Source organism: Helicoverpa zea, chromosome 12 (assembly GCF_022581195.2).
Source record: "Helicoverpa zea isolate HzStark_Cry1AcR chromosome 12, ilHelZeax1.1, whole genome shotgun sequence".
NCBI classification, from domain to species: domain Eukaryota; kingdom Metazoa; phylum Arthropoda; class Insecta; order Lepidoptera; family Noctuidae; genus Helicoverpa; species Helicoverpa zea.
Genome location: NC_061463.1, coordinates 10,819,739 through 10,839,952, shown reverse-complemented (window position 1 = coordinate 10,839,952; position 20,214 = coordinate 10,819,739). Strand labels below are relative to the sequence as shown.

Below are 20,214 nucleotides of genomic sequence, written 5' to 3'. Positions count from 1 at the left end.
GGGTTGGGCTTCCATCCTTGGCTCGAAAAGCATGTTTTTCCCTATCGATAAAGTCTGCAATTGTGTCAATTTCTCTTTTGTTTTACCCCGTACATACTAGATTAAGGGTCTGTTTCAGAATGTATGGATAAAGTTCCAAATAACTATGTTACACATAAATTATTCGGATGATAAAAGTTCCGAATAAGAAACATTGCGTTTCACAAACATAATTTATCTAACACATAACTATCTGAAACTTATATGTAAGTGCGGTGGCAACACCATATACAAACGTTTCGTTTCTTGATGTCATTTCATTAAGTACAAAAAAAAGTAAAAGAAACTACTTATAAACATATTTCAAATTATACAAGAAACATTGATTTACTTTAATATTTTTATAAAATTAGTTATTATCCACATAACGGTTATAAAAACTTACACAAACGATTTTATGGCAAATGAAAATTGCTGGTAACGAAACGCGTTTGACAGTGACAATTACTCACAGTCACATATAAGTATTAGCAGCCGCGCGTGGTAATTTAAATTTTTTATGTTAGTCGTTGGTGTTTGTGTTTCTGTTTTTTTGCTATTCTTGCGATTTGAGTGTACCTCTTGAATACATTTATGCACAGTCATTTCTATGTATTGAAAAATGACATCAAAACGTGAACGAAGCGTTAACTTCAGCCGGGAAGAAGTTGAGCTTCTAACTTCACTCGTTGCTCAACATAAAAGCATTTTAGAAAATAAGAAAAGTGATGCAGTCACATGGAATGAAAAAGAACAGTGCTGGAAGACATTGGAGGCACTATTTAATAGCAAAAGCGGTACTAATTATCGTAGTGCCAAAACATTAAAAGCGAAATACGAAGGAATAAAAAGAAATACCAGGAAAAAGTCTGCTCTAATACGTGCCGAAACGTATCGCACGGGAGGTGGACCTAGTGCTGCTCCTCCTCTGACGCCAGTAGAAGAAAAAGTGAAAGACATGATACTGTTGTCTGTAGATGGAATCGAAAGTGAATTTGATTCTGATCATGTTGGTAAGATCATAAGTTTAAAATTGTTATTAGTTCTGTACTACTAATATGACGAGCCGATCTGTATTTTGTATGTAAGTGAATTATAATACAATTGTCATGCTCTTCTCTTTCTTATTTAATTTTATTTATGTTGCAGATCCTATACAAATAGACACAGTATGTCCTCCACCAACACCTTCCACATCCAACCAATTAACACAAAACATTGAAATGATTATTGCAGACAATAACTGTGTCCAAGTGGATACCAATATAGAGCATCACATGAGTAAGTTACTTTTTCTACAAACCAATTTAACTTAAATAGCCATATTGCCACTTGTTTTAACTAAAATGAAATATTTCTACCAACAAACTTTTCATCCATTAAACTCTTGTTAAAAACTCCATTTTCGTTTTCAGCTGAAGGTCAGTCTACACAAAATGATGACTCTGATGAGGAAGGGCATTCCAGAAGAAAGATAAGTAAGTAGTGTTCCTGTTGTGTCTCCGTGTTGTTGATAAGCACACCTTCATAACATTCTCACCTTTTCTTTTTAATTTTAGGTCAATATACTACACCCAAAAAAGTTGCCAATGATGAGAAGTGGACTAATTGGAAGCCAAAATCTCTGCGCTCCAAAAAACATCCTGCCTTATGTAAGTTCTTTTAATCGTTCTTGTTTTAGTTCATGTATTTAGATATTTTATATTGATGTGCAGTATAACAGAGTTGCAATGTAATGGTTCAACCGTCAACCTGTGGTTTGATTGGAACTCCACTATAGAAGAGACCTAGATTGTATGGGTAAATTAAATGATGTTGATACCAGCTTGTGTAATTTTTACCAATACATATTTACAATAAAGAAAATATCTTGTTTCAGCTGCTGAGAAGATGAAAAGGCCATTCGAAAGAGTAGCTGATGCAAAATTAGAGATTGCAGATTTACAGAAGAAGATTCTGGAGGAAGAATTCTTAAATAAAAGAAAGCAATGGGCCTTTGAAGAGGAAGAAAGGGAGCACAAAAGAGAAATGTGGGCGTTGGAAAAAAAATACTTTTTAAATAAATTTGAAAAATAAATCGTTTTTTATTTAACACAGAATACATTTAATAACCTACTATATTAATGGAATGCAAAATGCCTATAAATGACTATCATTATTATAGTAATGAACCAAAATAATCATTAATTAAATTACTTCGCACTGTTGCATCCCCCACATTTTCTAGACTACTTTGATTCACAACATCGTGTTCATCTGGCTCACCCACGGGGTAAATGGCTTCAAAATGGTCATCTCGCATATCTATTGCAATATTGTGCAACACTGCACATGCCACTATTACAGCCTGTACACGAGATACAGATAGCAAAATTTTTTTTGATAAAATAGGGAATCTGTTTTTCCAAACCCCATAGGTTCTTTCTACTACATTTCTGCTTCTTATTTGGGATTCATTATACAGATGTTCTGCTGGAGTCATAGGAGTTTGTAGTGGAGTAAGTAGGTATGAAGTATTTTCATATCCTCTATCACCAACAATTACACAGTTTCTAAATTCTCCATTTTGAAGTCGTTGCTTTATAAAAGAATTATTAAATATTGTTTGATCATGAGCTGCTCCTGGCCATCTAGCCACTATGTCCAAGATCCTTAACTTTGCACTCACTACAGTTTGCACATTAAAAGAAAATTGTGATTTCCTGTTTCTCCATTCTTCTGCATTGTTTCCACCTGAAAATAATGTAAACAGCATTTATAAAAACAGCTCAATTTGATCATTTGGTACATAGTTTGACAAATAATCCTTTATTTACATTACCATTCATAGTACCTATTTAATATATATTACCTGGAGATTTTATGGGTACATGGGTACAATCGATAGCACCAATAAGCCTTGGGAATTTAGCTATATTGAAAAACTCTTGCTGTATGTCTTCAGTGTTGCTTGGGAATTTGATAAACAACCCACGCAATCGTGCAATAGCTTGTGAAACCAGGTAGACAAAGCGACTGGCAGAAGCTTTGCTTACACCAGAGAAATCACCTACTACTGTAAGAAAGCTTCCCGTCGCGTAAAACCTCAATGTTAACAGTAGACGATTAATTGGCTTTATAGCCAAATTCCTGAAAAAAACATTGGAGTTAGATCAGGTATAGTTACAGTAGGTATATACAATAGCTAGACGGAGCCGAGACATTATAAGAATACAGGCTGCAGGTTAGGTATATGCTTACTTACCTTTCTGTAGGGACAGATATTGCTTTCTCAATAATTGAATACACAAACATCACAGCTTTCTTAGTGAGTCTGAAGCGCGCCCTGAAGTCCGTTTCGTCTAATGTCTCCATATAGTTTATTCTTTCCCGATACACTGGAGTCTTGCGTGGTATTGTGAGTCTATCGAAATATTCATCAAACTCATCTTCAAGAGTCTCAAAAATGTCCATTGCCATTGAAATAGGTATATAATTGTTTAAAACACAACACGAACGAAAGAAAGAAAATGTCATTCAATTTTAACTGTCAAACACACTACTTATGTGTCGGATAACTGTGCTATTTGCCACTTCAACCGACCCATAACTTATCGCTGACTTTATATGACACATAGCACTATTCGAAAGTCGTGAAACGCAAAAAATGTGTTTATCCTACAAATAAGTAACAAATAGCTTATTCGGAACTTGTGCAGAACTTATCGGTACATTGTGAAACAGACCCTAAGGAGTCCACATAAGTAAGTACTCGAGTTTTTTTAAACTAAAAGACTGATGTTTAGCAGCAGCCATTTTGAATATAAGGTCTTAATACTTGGGTAAAGGTTAGAGAGATTTTGTTTCAAGTCTCTGTAAAGGTCAGGTTGTAAAGAAAGGTCGGTGGAGCTGACCCTAAAATCGTGATCATGTTTCTCAGTTATGAAAGCTGACTAGAAAAGAGAGCATTGGAAACCTTTTAACTTGATCTGTGACCTGTCTGTCTAGGATAGCATCAAAACCCTTTACTCTAAAACTAGAAAAAATTGAACATCAGTATTAATGATATCCTCATTTTCGACTCAGTTCCTGTTGTTACTCTGCTCGTAACATGTTCGATTGTAGAAAACGGTATATCTGCATAGTATATATACCTTAGCCCCTATTCTCGCCCGATATAACCCTTCACCTCTGGAATCTATGCATGAGAATTTACACAATAGTTGCATAATTACTTTCTACCTTACAAGTACTAATATCCTTACCTCGTGTCTACTGCATGAACTTTGAACCCTTCACGTGAACGTGTTTAAGAACACAATGCTGGGTCTATCATACCGAAAAACAAGAAGGTTATTGGCATAAGTTAAAAAAAACAGGTGCGTCACTAAATTACTAGCTTAATTTATTTTAAGCCGCTACATTAAGAAAAATTTATAAAACAGGTCTGAATTTTAATTTATTGCTATATTTTTACACACGTTTGCAGCAAAAAAATGTGTTCGATATCTAATAATAATCTCGCCCATGAATCTGTTGGCTTCTATTGGTCCATTCCGTGCCCCGCCTTATAAAACTGTATTTTTTGCTAAAATGTTAATGCTTCCATTTGTATTTAAAACCAACGTGTGTAAAGTTCAAAACTATAAAGAAGAGAAAGTTAAACACACTCATTTTCAATTCTAAGAATACTAAGTTACTCATCTCCTAATACGTTGAAACTTATCGACAAAAACTATACTAAGTGAATCAGTACTTGTTTGGCTATACCGGACAAGTACTTCTGTCCCTCTATTACAATTGATGGATAAACACATAAGCTGGTATTTAACAGGTCCTCAAAATATTTTGGGAAATGATAAATAAAAAAAATGGTGTAATGGTTTCTTAGTCGGAAATTCTAACAAATCAAATCGATCTTTATTCCTAAATTATACTGTTTCCTAGTATTTCAGCTATGGGAAACGAGTCAGATGGTATGGTATGGTGGGCCATGCATGTAAAATATTGACGTTCACGCAAACCTTTTCAGACTAGCCGACCTTGGATTTTCTAAAGAAAATGTGTCTTATTTTCTTCGGACCCTACACCACTGGCCCTGTTTTTCTTTATTGGCTAGACCCATTTGTCCCTAGCTAAGCTGATATTGAATTTTGCTAACCTTTTTACCTAAAATGTGATTTCGACAACTAGTATTTAACTTACATTAAATTCAGAGATATAAGTACTACTTAACTATTATGATGTGTAAGAAATCGATTTATCGAGTAACTTAGGAATGAGAAAGAGGGTGTTAAAGAAAAGTGATAAATGAAAACTTATGATGCGACTTCCAAGCCTAGAATCTTGCCTTTCTTTCTAGAGTTTTCTATCAATCTTTTGCGTTTGAAACAGTAGTGCAATTGGAAAACAAACAACAGCATCTATAACATCATTGTTATGTGGTTAAACCTGTTTTCCTGCAATGATAAGAACCCTATTGGTATTCTAGCGGCGTCGAGCGTTCCGCTTAAATGGACAAGACGATTCAAGGTCGAGTAAAACTGACTGGTTTTAGACGAAGCGTCCCAATCTTAAGCCATATTGTTTTGGGGGCTTTTCTTCCAACATTTCTGGTAATCGTTTGGACATATTTGTTGTCTTTGTATTACTAATAACAAAATAAGAAATCGATTTCCTAACGTCTACAAACAACATTCAGAAAAACAATTATAAAGAGGTATAAATATACCAATAAATATACTCCAACAATGCAGAAGCGTTTGCAATTTAATTAAAATTGCAAGCCATTTAATTTCTTTACACCGCATACATTCCTTCCTGTCATCATACTTAATAGGCGCAAAAACTTGTAATTTCTCTTGCAACACAAATATTTTCATAGATAGGTATAACGTCCACCTGTTTTAGCTTATTTTCCTAATCTTTATCTAAATCTTTGTTTAATTAATGACGCAAATTGAGACGATAGTGGTTGCTACTCTTATCTTTATATTTTTCTGCTTTTTTGAGATCCACACTGACCCTATTGTGTATGGTTCCAAAGTCCCAATTTGCTTTACAACTAAGTTTAACTCAAACACGAAGGGTCTTGTGTGTGTTGCTAGGCTACACTTTCAGGTACATAGATATAAGTCCAGCACGTAATATTATTATTTCATGCTGAACGAGCGTTGCTTAGGTTCACACTGTGTTACTTTTGCAGCCGTCACTTTAATAAGCCTGTCAGTTGAAGACAGTCAAACATATGACAGTTACGCTTAAAGTATTCAAACGTCAGTTTAAGCGTAGCTGTCACTTTGACATGACTTAGCAACAGAACCGCTGGCACTATGCCTGCCGTCTTTTTGGACAATAATACTTACATTATCCATGCGCTTACTGTCCTGAATGATATCCAAGGAATCTATTCGATAAATGAAATAGCCATAAATCAGTAACCGGATATAAGTACAACAAAACAAATTAATAATCACTTGCAAGCTAAACTTAGCAAAAACAAACACTTTCGTTAACCAGTCTTAACGTTTAAGCATCGAAAAAACCTGACGAGAAAACCCAACTAGTCGATATTAAACCCATAATTTAATTAATTGTAGAAACAAGTTATTCGATAACCTCTTGTTTTGGGCTTGAATTGAACACTTAACATTGACCTTTGTAATGAGTAATCGTGACGTCACAGTGTTACTGATCATCGGCCTTACCAACCTACGAAAATGGATGTCGGAAGACTTAATTTGATAGATCGACATAGCTTTTTATTTCTGACTTTGCCATTTCGAGAACTAGGTCTTCCCTTACAGGTTGCATAATACAGCCTTTTATTTTACTACGTAAGTTAATAGTTGCCAGTTTTATTTTTGGGCAAGCAATCAAGCTGAAAAATACCAAAAACAACTTTTAAACACGAGTTTTTGTAACCGCAAATCAAAATATTTTTAGTGTTTTTGAAGTATTATATAATTGTGCATAAATTAATTGGGTTATTTCTTGAAAATGTAGAGAAACCGCCAAGCAGAGATCGTTAAGACACCCACGTAGTTTGCCGATATCATGCATTCGAGTTAGTTCCGCAAAACAGGTCTAATTATCTACCTATTATTAGTTTCTAAACGTTACGTTTTCCACACATGAACAGCTCGAATAAGGATAATGGAGAATGTGAATTATCTTTATAATTTACCTTTAACAAAGCAGTCTTCATCAGTCCCCTTCATCATCATCATCTCAGCCATAGGACGTCCACTGCTGAACATAGGCCTCCCCCTTAGATCTCCACAGATAGTCCCCTTCCTCCTCCCTTATTCAAATTACTTATTTAGTTGGCACAGCATGTCTTCTTCTTCCATAGTCTTCTATCTGATAATATCTTATTATGATCTTACAAGAACCACTCTTCATCTTTGACATTGCGTAGGATTTGATAGCATTCTAAATAAAATCATCGACATAAAGTAAAGATGCAACATTAAAGAGATTTGAAATTTGATTGGAGTGGAATACTAATGTTTCGTGGCTTTGATCCGCAATTTTGTAATTCCTTATCTGTCAAGGGAAAAAGGTTAAGGAAAATGAGATTCCCGTCTATACTATTTCCGTGATTGTTGTAGTTAATCTTTGGATCTGTTGAACTGGATTTTGGATTTTCTTTTACCAATTGAAACTCATGTTATGTCTGAGTTTTATCTTGGTTCGGGAAGTAAGTAGTTCTTCATAGACGCTGGTGAAACGAAACAAGCATCATGTTCACCATCTGGGAATGATCAAGAATCATCAGTCTGACGACGTTTTCTCTTTCAATTAAGTTAACAACATTATGTAATAATAAAATAAACTAATGATTTTACGATGCCCAATCTACATTATTCTGTGAAGTGGAAAGGTCAGAGGTATGCACGTTGCATCGTTCGATAACGTGGGCTGAACTCTCTAGAACGCCAGAGGTTTCATTTAAAATAACATTTTCTGCATAATCGATACACGTGCGATGTTCGGTTTCATCGGAAATATAAATGGAACTGGAATTGTGGTAATGTTACTAATTGGATTGGTGTTTCAGTACTCGTTTCTTACTATGCAAATAAATGTATTGATCGCTGTATATAAGATTTTATCTCATCGTATCTATCAAGTACAGTCCTTTCTATCTCTAATCTCTGTCATACAATCAATCTCGATATATGTACTTTCTAAGGTCATCTTCTTAAAGCCATGTTGTTTTCATTGGAATACGAATTCGGTCGAGGGGGTCCCAGTCTCATTCCTGCTATGTATACACATGATCAGCTTTCCCGAATTTTCTTCGCCACTTCGCTCTACCTTCTACATTACTCTCACCTCATTCGAGATTTCGACAACTCATGTATTTATAATCGTTTCTATGTAGATGACAATGCACAATGCTAAGACAGATCGCACGTGGGTGGTACCCAGCCAAATTGTGACATGGTTAGACGTGTGCATACGACATACATACTATGTATAGGACAACAAGAATAAACTGTATCGTGAGTCTCGAATTAGATTTAGGCTATTTCTGTCCGTGACTGCATAGACCATTGTGTATTAAGGACAAGTTTAAGCTTAATTCTCGTCCAATCAAATCTTTTTTGGCTAAGCAATAAATGGTTTTTAGTTATCATTTGTATCTCTTGGCTAAAAATAAAATGATTGTTGTACTTTGTACATAATTTGATGATTATGCATTTTTAGTATTTTTTGATGAGTCATATCAGTTTAGTTTTTCTGGCTAGATATTCGAAGAACTTATACATATACATATTTTTTTGCATTTTTTTAGTTTTGAAGTGCGGAGTCTAAAACCGTGTGCAAAGGTCATGCGACTAGTTTTTCAAGTGATTCGCACAATTATAGTTCGGCCATTCAGAGAATGCGTTCCTGACACGTCGCGATTGAACTGACGACGTAACTACATTCATTGATTATTGATATAATAATGTTGTTTTAATGCTCCTCAATTGTTAAAACGGTAAACAACCAGCAAAAATATTTTTATCGTAACTGCAACGCCATTGCAAAGTTACGTCGTCAGTTCAATCGCGACGTGTCAGGAACGCATTCTCTGAATGGCCGAACTATAAGTGTGATTATTATAATAATCCGTGAATCGATTTTGTAGGTATTGTGAGTACATGCGTCCTTATTTCAAGTGTTGTATTGTTTATCTAAATATCTGTATAGATGATGTTTGTTGAGGTGTTGAGTAACTGGGTTTTATGTGGCTGTTGTTTATAGCTGCGTTTATTTACAAGGCGACGAGCTAATAATATATTATATCGAATAGCAGTCTGCATGACGCTGATCTTATTCACGCTAGGAGGAATCGAAAATATGAAACGGTGTCTAAACATTAATCTAGGTTGAATCAACTGGACTGTTTGCTTGCCCTAGAATTTATGTTTTTTAACTTGACCATGAAAATGAAATAACAAGAAATCTAATCATAGTTTTATATTGAGTTTTATATTAAACCTAGTTGTTTTTCAAGGTTGTACCAGCGTTTTGAAGGAACTATTTCAGGCACCTGGGTAAAAGTAGCAAGCATGTCTTCATTTCTGATGATTATAAAGTACTTCGATAGAACATTGACATTTGAAAACCGTGTAGGATTATTTTCTATCAATTGCAGTAGTTTTTTCAGTATATCGGCTAAATCTAATCAATACAAAACTAAGTTGGTAACAAAACGTGCAAAATCCGATACACAAGCGGCCACGCAATACGGAACGAGTGCTAAATCTCAAGTCTAACAGCAAGTAGTATAGAACGCATAAACACGGTGGGCGACTCGCCAACTCGCTAGTAAACAGTCGAGTGCTGATATTTGACAAACACATTCTCTCCCTGCCGAATTTATGCCGTACTTGCGTACAGTCGGCAAATTGTAGGTAGGACTTCGCTAGTTCGATGTTAGTAAAATAATTAGATTCTTTGGGATTTTTGCAAAGTAGCGTACTTTTCTTCTGATGATGTAGGTGTTTTAATTCGGAACGCCTAAGGGTAAGGAAGTGAAGTTTTTATTGGTCTGGAAGTAACCTACAGAAAAGTATTTACGTATTATTAGTTTTTAATTGTTTATTGGTTTAATCGTCATCGTATTGATAGCTCATCAGGAGTTTCCTACTGCGGAATTCATAGAATATCACATTATGTCGTTCTCACAATAAAACTTACCTACTGAAATACGTCTTTAAGCGCTGAGTGACAAATATCATCAAAATTATGACATCAGACGAGATAACGAGTGTTTTGAAGTACCAAGAAGTCAAGATTGCACTTGCAAAAACAATGTTATCGCCTTAGCAAAGAAATACGTATTTATTGCTACTGCATTTGTTTACTATATACTCTGTGTCCAAAATAGCTGAACAAATCAATATTCTAAGAGGTGCCTACAGAGTTGTTCAACTACTTTTGAAGCTGGCTGTACAAATCGTATTGCGTTATCGATCGAAATACGCCCTTTAATATTAAGGGCTTATCAAAAGAGCTGTCAATTGACATACTGTCATAATAAAAATATAATGTAAAGAGGGTATCCATTTAATCTATTTAAATTCTTAAACATATATGGCCTTACTACAAAAACTTTAAACACTGTTTTACACTTGTCTAAAAAAAATGTGGCTCCAAAATGAACCATATGTCAACGTCATAATTTGACATTTTTTTAGACAAGTCTTAAACTGACGTTAAAAAGTTTTTGTGGTAAGACGGTTTGTGTTTTTGTAGCACAATAGGACCTAACCCACTGTGCTATTGCAGAGTACCTACTAAGTATTTTAATGAAGAATTAAAAACGTGTGAAGTTAAAAAATGCCTAGTGACGTCAATGTTTTTTTATTATTTATGTAGATAGTATTTATTTAAATAACTTACACAGTAATACCGTGACGATCATGAGAAATATTTCAGATTTCATTATCTACTTTGACGTCTACAAGATTGATCTAACAATCAACTGAATCCATTAAGTTACGAATTATACATGTGTAAGTGAAGAAGTATTTGACAAAAATATTTACTTAGCCATGAAGAAAATAACACTTTTGTCAAAACCTTTTATTGTAAAAAACCATAAGAGGTTTAAACCATAAACATCTCTACGTGATTGGCATCGCTAATCAATTATTTTGCCATTCACTGTTTGTTTTATTAACAGCAATAGGGTAAAGGCGGGATAGATGCCCCACTTTTTGAAATATGCTTCTAATTTAATAAATATTGGTTCTACATTAATAACACCTATGAATGTAACTAGTTTAATCCTTTATGTTTATTTGTGATTTGTCGTTTTGGTCCTATATACTACACGTTTTGCAGATTTTAGCTTTTTGTAGAACTCAATTTTTGGGGATAGATGCCTACCCCTATGGATAGTTGCCCCACCTTGAAAATACTAGCAAGGATAGATGCCCTTCATACTGTATAAGTATATTATATTAATAATATTTATATATTTTTTTACTTTAATTTATTTGAAATGAAAAGTATTTTGCAGTTTTTAATTTGTTTTATATTCATTATCAGATTAATTAAAATTAACACAATAATATTTTAAAAGTATTTGTTCAACAAAAATAATGTATTTTAAATTTTAAACCCTTATTATAAAATATTAATTATTAAGTTTCAACATGCAAAATCATAAAAATCATTCTTTCTTAAAAACTAAAATAACACAATGTACTTAGCAGTGCTTTAAGTTTTCCATATCTCGAGCAAAAATTTCTGAAAAGTGTACAGGTTTCATGTAACCAGTACTGACACATTACACATTGAATCCAGTTGGATTTAGACTTTGTTTGTTCATAGTTTTCAAAGCATTCTATGCAGTTATTTTTATTTGCATCTTTAGGCTCATCCTGTCCATCTCTTTTAGTCTTCTTTACCTGCAAACATTTAGTTTTCTTTCCCTTAACTTTGTCCTTAGGTGAATTGTCTTCATCTTCACTGTTTGAACTGTAAATCATTCGTAATCAATAAAAAGTGTAAATACCTATACATAAACAAATGAACAATAAAAAAAAAAACACAAAAATATATTAAAAATATATATTCAAAGCACTTATAATATATTCAGGGTATACGTGGTGTATGGAGGGATAGATGCTCCTAGGGGCACCTATACCGTAAAAAATCAGGGCAACTATCCTTTTTGACAGGGATGGATGCCCTAGTATTTTTTTAAATAAATAAATACAATAGAGCAACTATTTATATCAAAATGTATACTTCATGAAACAATATACATACGTAATAAAAAAATAGACGGAATTAATATCTACTTACAAAGTTATACAACAGCAAATACTCACCTTTAAAAATTTTACGCTCGCTTTAAGTTCGCCGCGGAGATGAATTCACATACGAGCGAAACGCGACCTCATCCCTCGACGGCGCATGGCTAACTTAGGGGCGGGGTGCTTGCAGCTTCTAGTTAAACGGTTGTTTCTTAATCGCGAGCATGGGAAGTTAGGTTTTTCAAAAATGGGGCATCTATCCCACTGCGGCATCTATCCCGCCTTTACCCTATTGATATTTAATCTTCCCAAACAAAACACGTTTACACTAGGCTTCACAAGATGAATTCGCCTCCTCATCCCGGCCACCGTAGTCGTGGGTCTGTGGGCGGTGAGTTTCGGGTGCCTCATCGTCCTTCCGTCTCCTAGGAGACAACATGCCCATGTCGGCATCGCGTGTTGCTTCACGCGCTCTTCTAAGAGTGTCAGGGCACCAGGGCCAAAGCCTGCCGAGGCTGGAGAATTGTTCGTAAGAGTTACCGCGGCCCTGGTACATAAGAGGCTTAAGAACGAACATGATAGGTTTTGATTTCCTATAACAAAAAGGCTTCACAAGATTCAATAGTTTTCTACCCAAGCAACAATAAATACAGTATCTGATTAACTTAATCCAATAGATGATGCTAAATAAATTAATGGCCATCTAATACACAATCATCGGAGCCGACAGCAAAACAAACAGACACATGACGGACAACGTGCTAATATTTCGTGCCAACCCAAAATATTTTGCAGAAGATACAAATTGATATGAAGAAACAGCTTATTTAATAATGAAGCCTGAATTCAGTATTGCCCAAAATATAGAACTAGAAATATAAAAAACAACACAATACAATAACAATGATGCTGGCTGCAGGCTGGTTTCTCTAATGATTTTAACTTGTCTTATCTAATCCATGATAACACTTCTGTCATTACTTTCCTGGATGTACTACAAGATCTCCGAGATTATACCACAACATTTATAACAAGTTAGTAAAGTATACGTTGTAACTAAAATGGTTATGTTTGTTCACGTTACGTCATCAGCCACATCATTGTAGACTAAATATTTGCACAAAATATCTTGGACATCAAATTAATGGTACGAAAAGTATACTTAGTGTCCTAATTATTTACACAAGCAATGGAAACTGGTATCTTGAAATTTTTTGTTGATACGAAAATTATTGAGTATCTACTTGATCTTTTATTTTTGTTCTGTCCTCTTAATTTTCAGAAATGGATTCGAAATTATACACTATGGATAATTCTCTTAATATAAGTTACATAATGTATGCCCGATTAACTAGAGCTTGGCTTATTGTACCATTTGTACTGAATTCTAGAACTTTTAACAATCATGAACCTAGATTCAAAGTTCTGGTTTGGATTCGACCACCCACGTAAGTTTGAAAAAATGTTTCGTTTCTTTCGTCGAGGAGTTTTATTTGAAATCCATCACGTTTCTTTGAATTGACTGTTCCAGAAGTTTGCTTACTTTTCTTCAATTCAACTCGGAGCTTCTCCGTGTTTTGAACATCCTTTCGACTGGAATCCAATCTTCTAAGATGGCTTGTTGAAATGTAGCATCGTCTTCCTCCCTTCCAAATATTTCAGATTCCTGGCAGTCATTTCCAAATGAATTATCGCCAGTAAGAATAATAGCTTTAATGAAACGCACCACAATCTAAATATTATTGTTTCGTCACATAAACGTTAAAATATGGCTACATAAATAAATCATTTCTCATTGTGTTAACCTTGCTTGTGTAAACGATTGTATTATAATAAAATGAAATGTGTATGTCGGCTTGCTATTTTGTTTTCGTAATGTCGTCCCGAAATGTGGTAAACAGGATGATATTTTGACGTCAGGACATATAACTTATATGTGAACCTTATATGATATAAGGTATCTTAAATATTAGGAGGCTTTTCCTTACAGTATTTGTTTACAGTTTTCAAAATAACCTTGGTTGTAAACCTTTCTTCAGCAGCGATATTTGCTAATGAAGACTTGGCTTCACTTTTTTATGACATGATAAGTAAAGTAAGTTTTCAAGGATAACCTTAAAAGCTCAAAGCCTAAAATACCTTCGAACAGTTTTAGAATTCAGCCGAAAAAAACATCTTACACAGACAGATGAAAAGAAAACAACTCTACATTGGACTAATTAATCTCTTTGAACTGTTCTATTGAATAAAATCTAAAAATATCTCCCGGTGATTCACTGGAAGCTAAATCTAGCTTCATATAGCTCGGCTGACGTCAGAACATAACGTGACGTCACAGCCGCCCGGGAAAATGTTTGCATTATTGATTACCTCGCTAGGTGTGCAGTTATGAAATTGTAGTGAGTGCGTCTGTGAAATATGATCCTCATATATTCGAGTACTGAAGTCATTTCATCGTTTGGAAGATCGATCGCTCTGGATATGTTGTAGTTTATACTTGTCCACTTTTTCAATCATCATCTATATTTCACTAACATACTTCTAATTTCTGTACATCATGTATGGTATGGTGGATAAGTTTTCACCCAACTTCCGAGAAGGGATATGTTCTAGCTTTCGATTTTGCGAAATACCTACACGTGTGCAAATAAAATACTCGTTATTTGAGAGAAAATGCAATCGTAGTTCAGCTTAGGGAATAAAAAAGCGATTGAAATGGATGTCGTTATGTAGCACGGGACACGTGTGACCTTTGATATTTCTAGTACGTTCTAGTTTTAATGAATCTCGACAAATTGAGGGATGAAGCGAATATGTATTTGAATATTTAGGCCAGAAGGTTAGTATGACTTGGATATTTGTAACCATTAGCGGCAAATTGACTTAGCCGTAGGGCTCCACGTGGAAAACCCAATTACAGTTGCCGGAGCTACTTCGAAATCATATCAGGGTTTGCAACCACTGTCAACAACATGATGAAGTTCTAGAACAGAAGAAATTTACCTTATATGCGACTATTTAGACTCACTTTCTAATTTGTCTATTATTTTTGCTAAACGATTGCGACTATAGTAACCCGGTTACAACTAAACAAAGATAACGCCGTATTCTTGTACCGAGTACCGGTAAAGTAATGCCTAATTAGCCAACAATTAACTACAATTACCGGTGGTGTTGGAAACACGCCAAGACAATAGATATTTGTTACGAATGAGGACACTTTCTAACGGATAGAAATGTCGTCATGATTTCTGCTTAGTTACATCCAAGTCTTATAACCTGACACATCCATTTTCGGTCCTATTTTTAACTCAACAACAACATAGAACCGTTTGGTCGTTTTCGACAACCTTTCGACCCTCTAATGTGGCTTATGGCCAACTAAAACTCATAATGACTACTTTGGCAATGACCGAGTTATAAAATGCTTATCTAGTGTCTACCTGTTTGGTTTTTGACTACTGGTCTTTTTCTACTGCCCTTTGCCCTTTTGTAGATTTTTTCCCAGTAAACATTAAGACATTGATGGTCGCCCATCCATGTATACGATAGGTGTTTTTAGAGAATACAGGCAGTAGCTCCATGTGATGATGATGATGAAATGGTTCGTGTATGGTTCTGCTTTTATTATCAAGGAAAAAGCCTGCTAAAATATGTATCAACAAACTTTGCTTCTCATGATATTTCAGCTTTTATTGTTTGTCACAGTTTCTGTGCTCGCGAAATGGTTCATTGTTTGAACACTTTGCGAAACTTCATTGAGACCTTTTAGTCTGTAGTCAAGTTAGTTTTTGTATACTTTTCATAACATTGCTTGCTTGTGCTCACCAAAAACTGAGTAAATAAATACAGCAAAAGCTTTCAACTTTCAATAACTCCCAAGGGCTTCATTGTAGTTTATTTTGGGACCTTTTTGGTATAGAAAACTAAGTAATATCATCAATCATGCTCATGCCTCTATTTTGCAGGATATTTTTGTACCCTTTACAAAAGGATAAAATAAGACAAATATTTACAGTAAATACTAGTAACACCTAAAGTCGTACATTTGACATCTTCATCAAATAAAGGCTTAGTATAAAAACTTGAAGTCTTTGATATTTAAGTTGATTTTGATGGACTGTCATTATGAACACGCACTGGCCCAATTTGATTCTCCGTATAAGAAGTGTTATCCCAGTAATTTGAAAATTATACACTATTATAAAATGATTATTATGATGATGAAATTACTCTCCGCTACGGAAGTTGGTTAATGTTGCTTTGTGACTTTGAAATAGATAAGGTTTGGTGCTATTTTATGGTATGTAGTCTGTTTGTTTTCGCTATAATATTAAGTTTAGACCTTATTTTGTGTACATGAACATATGTACGGAAATTATATGTGAATTAAAGGAGAATTAAAGGAATTTTCGCGTAATATTCCTTACGAGGACCGACTTGACTGTACAAGACTATTAAGTCATTGTATACCGGAAGAATGCCAATGTTAACCATTTCTCACATTACACCATAAGCAACAGGTTCTTAAAAATCAACAGTATTATCACAAATGTCTCCTCGTACATGACTTAAGACACGTCTTCTTATCACTTGTGTAAGCGCATCGTTACAGCATACTCTGTATCACTTTGTTCATTAGCTATACAACTTGTTTAGAGAGAAAACCGGTAATTACTGGTCTCATTAAAGAAGCCTTGAAAAAAAAACCGTGTGCCTAAAATATGGGTAAAGGAATTTTTCATGAGACCTTTTTCCTATCACTCTCTAAGTCGATTGGTAATCGGATCGGTGAGAGATCAGACCGAGAACCGACTTCTACTACTACTTTTTCTTCTTCTTGAACCGAGGTCCGACGAGAGACCGAGAATACCTCTTCGAGGCAATACATGACTGCAGTCAATGGATGTAACTTCTAGATGAGCTTGAGTAATCAGTGTTGTATAGTATAGCGCATCAAGAAGAAGGATGAGACTTTTTCTGTCAAAATCCTGTTAAACATAGCCATAGGAAAAGTACCTCCAAAATCACTTTGACCAAATTAAACGTAAATCCGCAAACTGTAGTTAAAATATGCCAAACACAGTATCATTATCATACCGGCCTTCTCCATTGTGGTTCAACTGACAAAAGGTTTTCATATCACTAACTAGACTGTTATTACAAAGGGCTGTTATTATTATACTTGCTACTACTACTACATTACGTACGAGTTTGATGTTGTACGTAGATGACTGATTACTGACCACTACAACTAGTGTTTTCTTTGTTCTAGTAAATTGCGGTTGACGGTAATGCAAACTGCTCATTATTGGAACACTGATAAGTCTTCTTGTTTTGTGATTAATCAAAACAAATGGGCTGGGTTTTTAATGTTTGTGGGGAGAGTTTCAGAATTTACGCAGCCCAGTAAACCTGGAAACTTGAGTTTCGTTCGAATCTATAACGTATATTAATGTCCATAAATCTCATTTAAGTCTATTGCTAACATATGGTCGACGAGATAACCTAGACCTTTAAGATATTAAATTAGGTATCTGGTGACGTTTCGTACGATATGATTTCGTAGATACCCTCGTGTACCCAACGGCACTCGAATACAGCGTGATATGAGAATTCACATACAACAGTCTTGCTATACCGGAATGCCTCATGTGAGCAACGACATTGAATTAATTATATTGACACGGTAATGTCTCCGTGGTAGCTTAACGAGGAGATTACATTGTAGAGATAATTAACACTGTAATGACCTGCACACTGCGGAAGGCTGTTCTTTGCTTACGCAAAAGTGGCCCTAATGACAGCTGTACTTGTTGACACTTTAATTTGTTGGTTAAACGCCTTGATGACTAACGTTGTGTTGTCTGTTGTTGCAGGCGAGTGCAGTAACGCGGCAGTTCAGTATCGCCGCTCAAGATGTTGCGTCCGGAGTCACCCCTCGCTGACCATCGCAGCCTCCTGCCGCGCCGCCTGCTGCCCGCCAAGGCACAGATCGCGCCAGCGGACAAGCGGAAGAACAGAAGATCTCTAGAACTCAACCCACCCTCAAACGATCATACTCCCTACGACTATTCGAAGCTGCTCATATCGAAAACGACCGACTCTTTAAACACAGAATGCCCGCGCAAATTGATAAACAAACAAGACTCGACTGATAGCTTAAAACGTGCACTGCTATCTAAGGACGATAAGAAATCCAGCAAAGAGCAAGACAAGAAGGGTCAGATCTCAAAACAAGACTCGAGTGAGAGTTTGAAAAAGGCTTTGCTTTGTCGACAGGACTCTAATGAGAGTGTGAAAAGAAAAGATGCTGAGGCGAAGAGGGTTCAGAAAGATGAAACGAAGAGGGTTAATGAGATTAAAAGAGGAAGTGATAAGAAGGGGTTGTTGGAGACGGATATAGATGAGCCTTTGAAGAGGATTTACGAGAGGCGGACGGGTTGTGCTCGGCCGACGTTGCCGCCTGTGGCTGAGAAGTCAGCGCCGGCTCCGAACACTCCGAATGGCAGCCCGAACACGCCGAGCGTGGCGGCCGTGGCTGAGGGGCTCGCGCGATGGGGCAGCGGCCTGCTGTCCCCGCGCGAGGAGCCCCGGCTGAAGGCTGCCCGGAGCTGGTACGGCTACGGCACGCTCTCCACAGACAGCGATAAGGTAAAATTCCACTTAAGTAATTTAGTCCAACTAATTTAACAGTGCTAAGTGACCTACGACAACGCGTTTAGGAATGCAGTCAACAAACGTTTACTAATGGTAATTAGATCTTGATAGTGTCGTTTTCGTGCTCGTTTGGTTGGGTTCAGTTTTGTGCTTATCGTGCATATTCAAGCTGGCCGTGTTATTAGTATTCCAAGGATATTTAGGCAGATTATTAATAACTTTATCATCGACTGATACCAGTAATTCAAATCTGAATTAGTCGTATTTGTTTTTTTGCGTATTTTCCCGGATTTTATGAAAAACCCAAGATTTATGATTTGACAAGTAATAATCGGCTCTTAATAAAAACTTTTTGAGTTTGACTTCCTTGTCCTGCAGTGATCTTCTTAAGCCAGTTTTCCTTGTGCAGGGTTTTGCCCATATGTTTACCTAATAATAATAATTTTCCCATAACATTTTAATTTATAACACGTTATATCTGAATAATACATAATGTTTATCAAAGATTTCCTTGATGAAGAATTATTGCCAATATCACAGCGTAAATTCGTTGTATCTTAAGACATCCCGTGATTTCAAGATAATAATTTAAATAATCGTAAAATGTAGCAAGCGTTTCATGATAGACCTATAAGGATGTGTAGATTGCTTCTAAACCTACATGCATAATGTAAAGCGCTGTCGTACATGTTGGTTGCAAATGTTGATAGATCCTCCAAATATATGGCCGTTAACATATTATACCGTTCGATGTTTGAGACGAGTAGAGAAGGCATTTTTCATATGTTACGGGTATCGGTATTTGCTCAATAACTTGTGCTCTATATTCGCGGCATCTGCGCAAACAATGACTAACTGTAATATATTTGTGAAGCATTATAGTTTGACCTGGGTGTTGGCAAACTGTTTAGCAATCCACAAAGCATAGAATTCCTTTGGAGTGTTATTTTCCAAGGTTTTTGGTTCGACATACGGTATTCAACTAGCCTACATTTAGCCTCAAGCGTAGGCAGTAGTTATTCAAAGCAGGCTAGATATTATTTGTAGTTGCTGGTATTTCACCGGTTTGGTAATAAACACCTGATCTTGATCTGGTTTTGTCTATGCATTAAGCTGAAACAACGAAATATTTCATTTTGATACTTCAGGAATCTATAACACGTTTTGTTATTCCATAGTTCAGGACCCAGGTCAAGCGCTAATATTTAATTTTGCGAATATTCGTATGTTATTACGTTTCACATCCACGCGAATCGATGGCATTACAAAGTCGTTGTTCAACTTTCTACTC

General features: G+C 35.6%; 3 protein-coding genes across 5 annotated transcripts in view; 2 read left to right on the top strand and 1 right to left on the bottom strand.

Moving 5' to 3' along the window:
- Positions 1-20,214, top strand: part of LOC124634817 — a 92,311-nt gene that overhangs the window by 6,200 nt on the left and 65,897 nt on the right. For both annotated transcript variants that reach the window (XM_047170457.1, XM_047170456.1), the window contains one exon: positions 18,143-18,917. In XM_047170457.1, coding sequence (XP_047026413.1) covers positions 18,183-18,917 — 735 coding nt within the window. In that variant the 5' untranslated portion in view covers positions 18,143-18,182. The remainder of the gene's footprint in view (positions 1-18,142; positions 18,918-20,214) is intronic.
- LOC124634819 lies at positions 111-2,095 on the top strand. 2 transcript variants are annotated; one of them, XM_047170460.1, is made up of 5 exons: positions 111-1,031; positions 1,168-1,299; positions 1,440-1,496; positions 1,578-1,670; positions 1,898-2,095. In XM_047170460.1, exons 1-5 carry the CDS (start codon positions 641-643, stop codon positions 2,092-2,094), a joined length of 870 nt encoding a protein of 289 aa, XP_047026416.1. In that variant the 5' UTR covers positions 111-640; the 3' UTR covers position 2,095. The 2 variants fall into 2 exon arrangements, with proteins under 2 accessions (XP_047026416.1, XP_047026415.1); XM_047170459.1 differs by having other exon boundaries at positions 1,434-1,496.
- On the bottom strand, positions 2,079-3,743 carry LOC124634818 (putative nuclease HARBI1). The gene is made up of 3 exons (XM_047170458.1): positions 3,263-3,743; positions 2,870-3,147; positions 2,079-2,751 (listed from the first exon to the last, which is right to left on the bottom strand). The coding sequence occupies exons 1-3, from the start codon at positions 3,532-3,534 to the stop codon at positions 2,177-2,179; spliced, it is 1,125 nt and encodes a 374-aa protein (XP_047026414.1). The 5' UTR covers positions 3,535-3,743; the 3' UTR covers positions 2,079-2,176.

Coding starts and splice junctions, on each gene's coding strand:
- LOC124634818 (XM_047170458.1), bottom strand. CDS start 3,534: ATGACATTTTCTTTCTTTCGTTCGTGTTGTGTTTTAAACAATTATATA. Junction 3,148..3,262: donor ATATCTGTCCCTACAGAAAG/GTAAGTAAGCAT, acceptor TGTTTTTTTCAG/GAATTTGGCTATAAAGCCAA. Junction 2,752..2,869: donor TGTACCCATAAAATCTCCAG/GTAATATATATT, acceptor CATTATTTTCAG/GTGGAAACAATGCAGAAGAA.
- LOC124634819 (XM_047170459.1), top strand. CDS start 641: ATGACATCAAAACGTGAACGAAGCGTTAACTTCAGCCGGGAAGAAGTT. Junction 1,032..1,167: donor ATTTGATTCTGATCATGTTG/GTAAGATCATAA, acceptor TTTATGTTGCAG/ATCCTATACAAATAGACACA. Junction 1,300..1,433: donor CAATATAGAGCATCACATGA/GTAAGTTACTTT, acceptor TTTCGTTTTCAG/CTGAAGGTCAGTCTACACAA.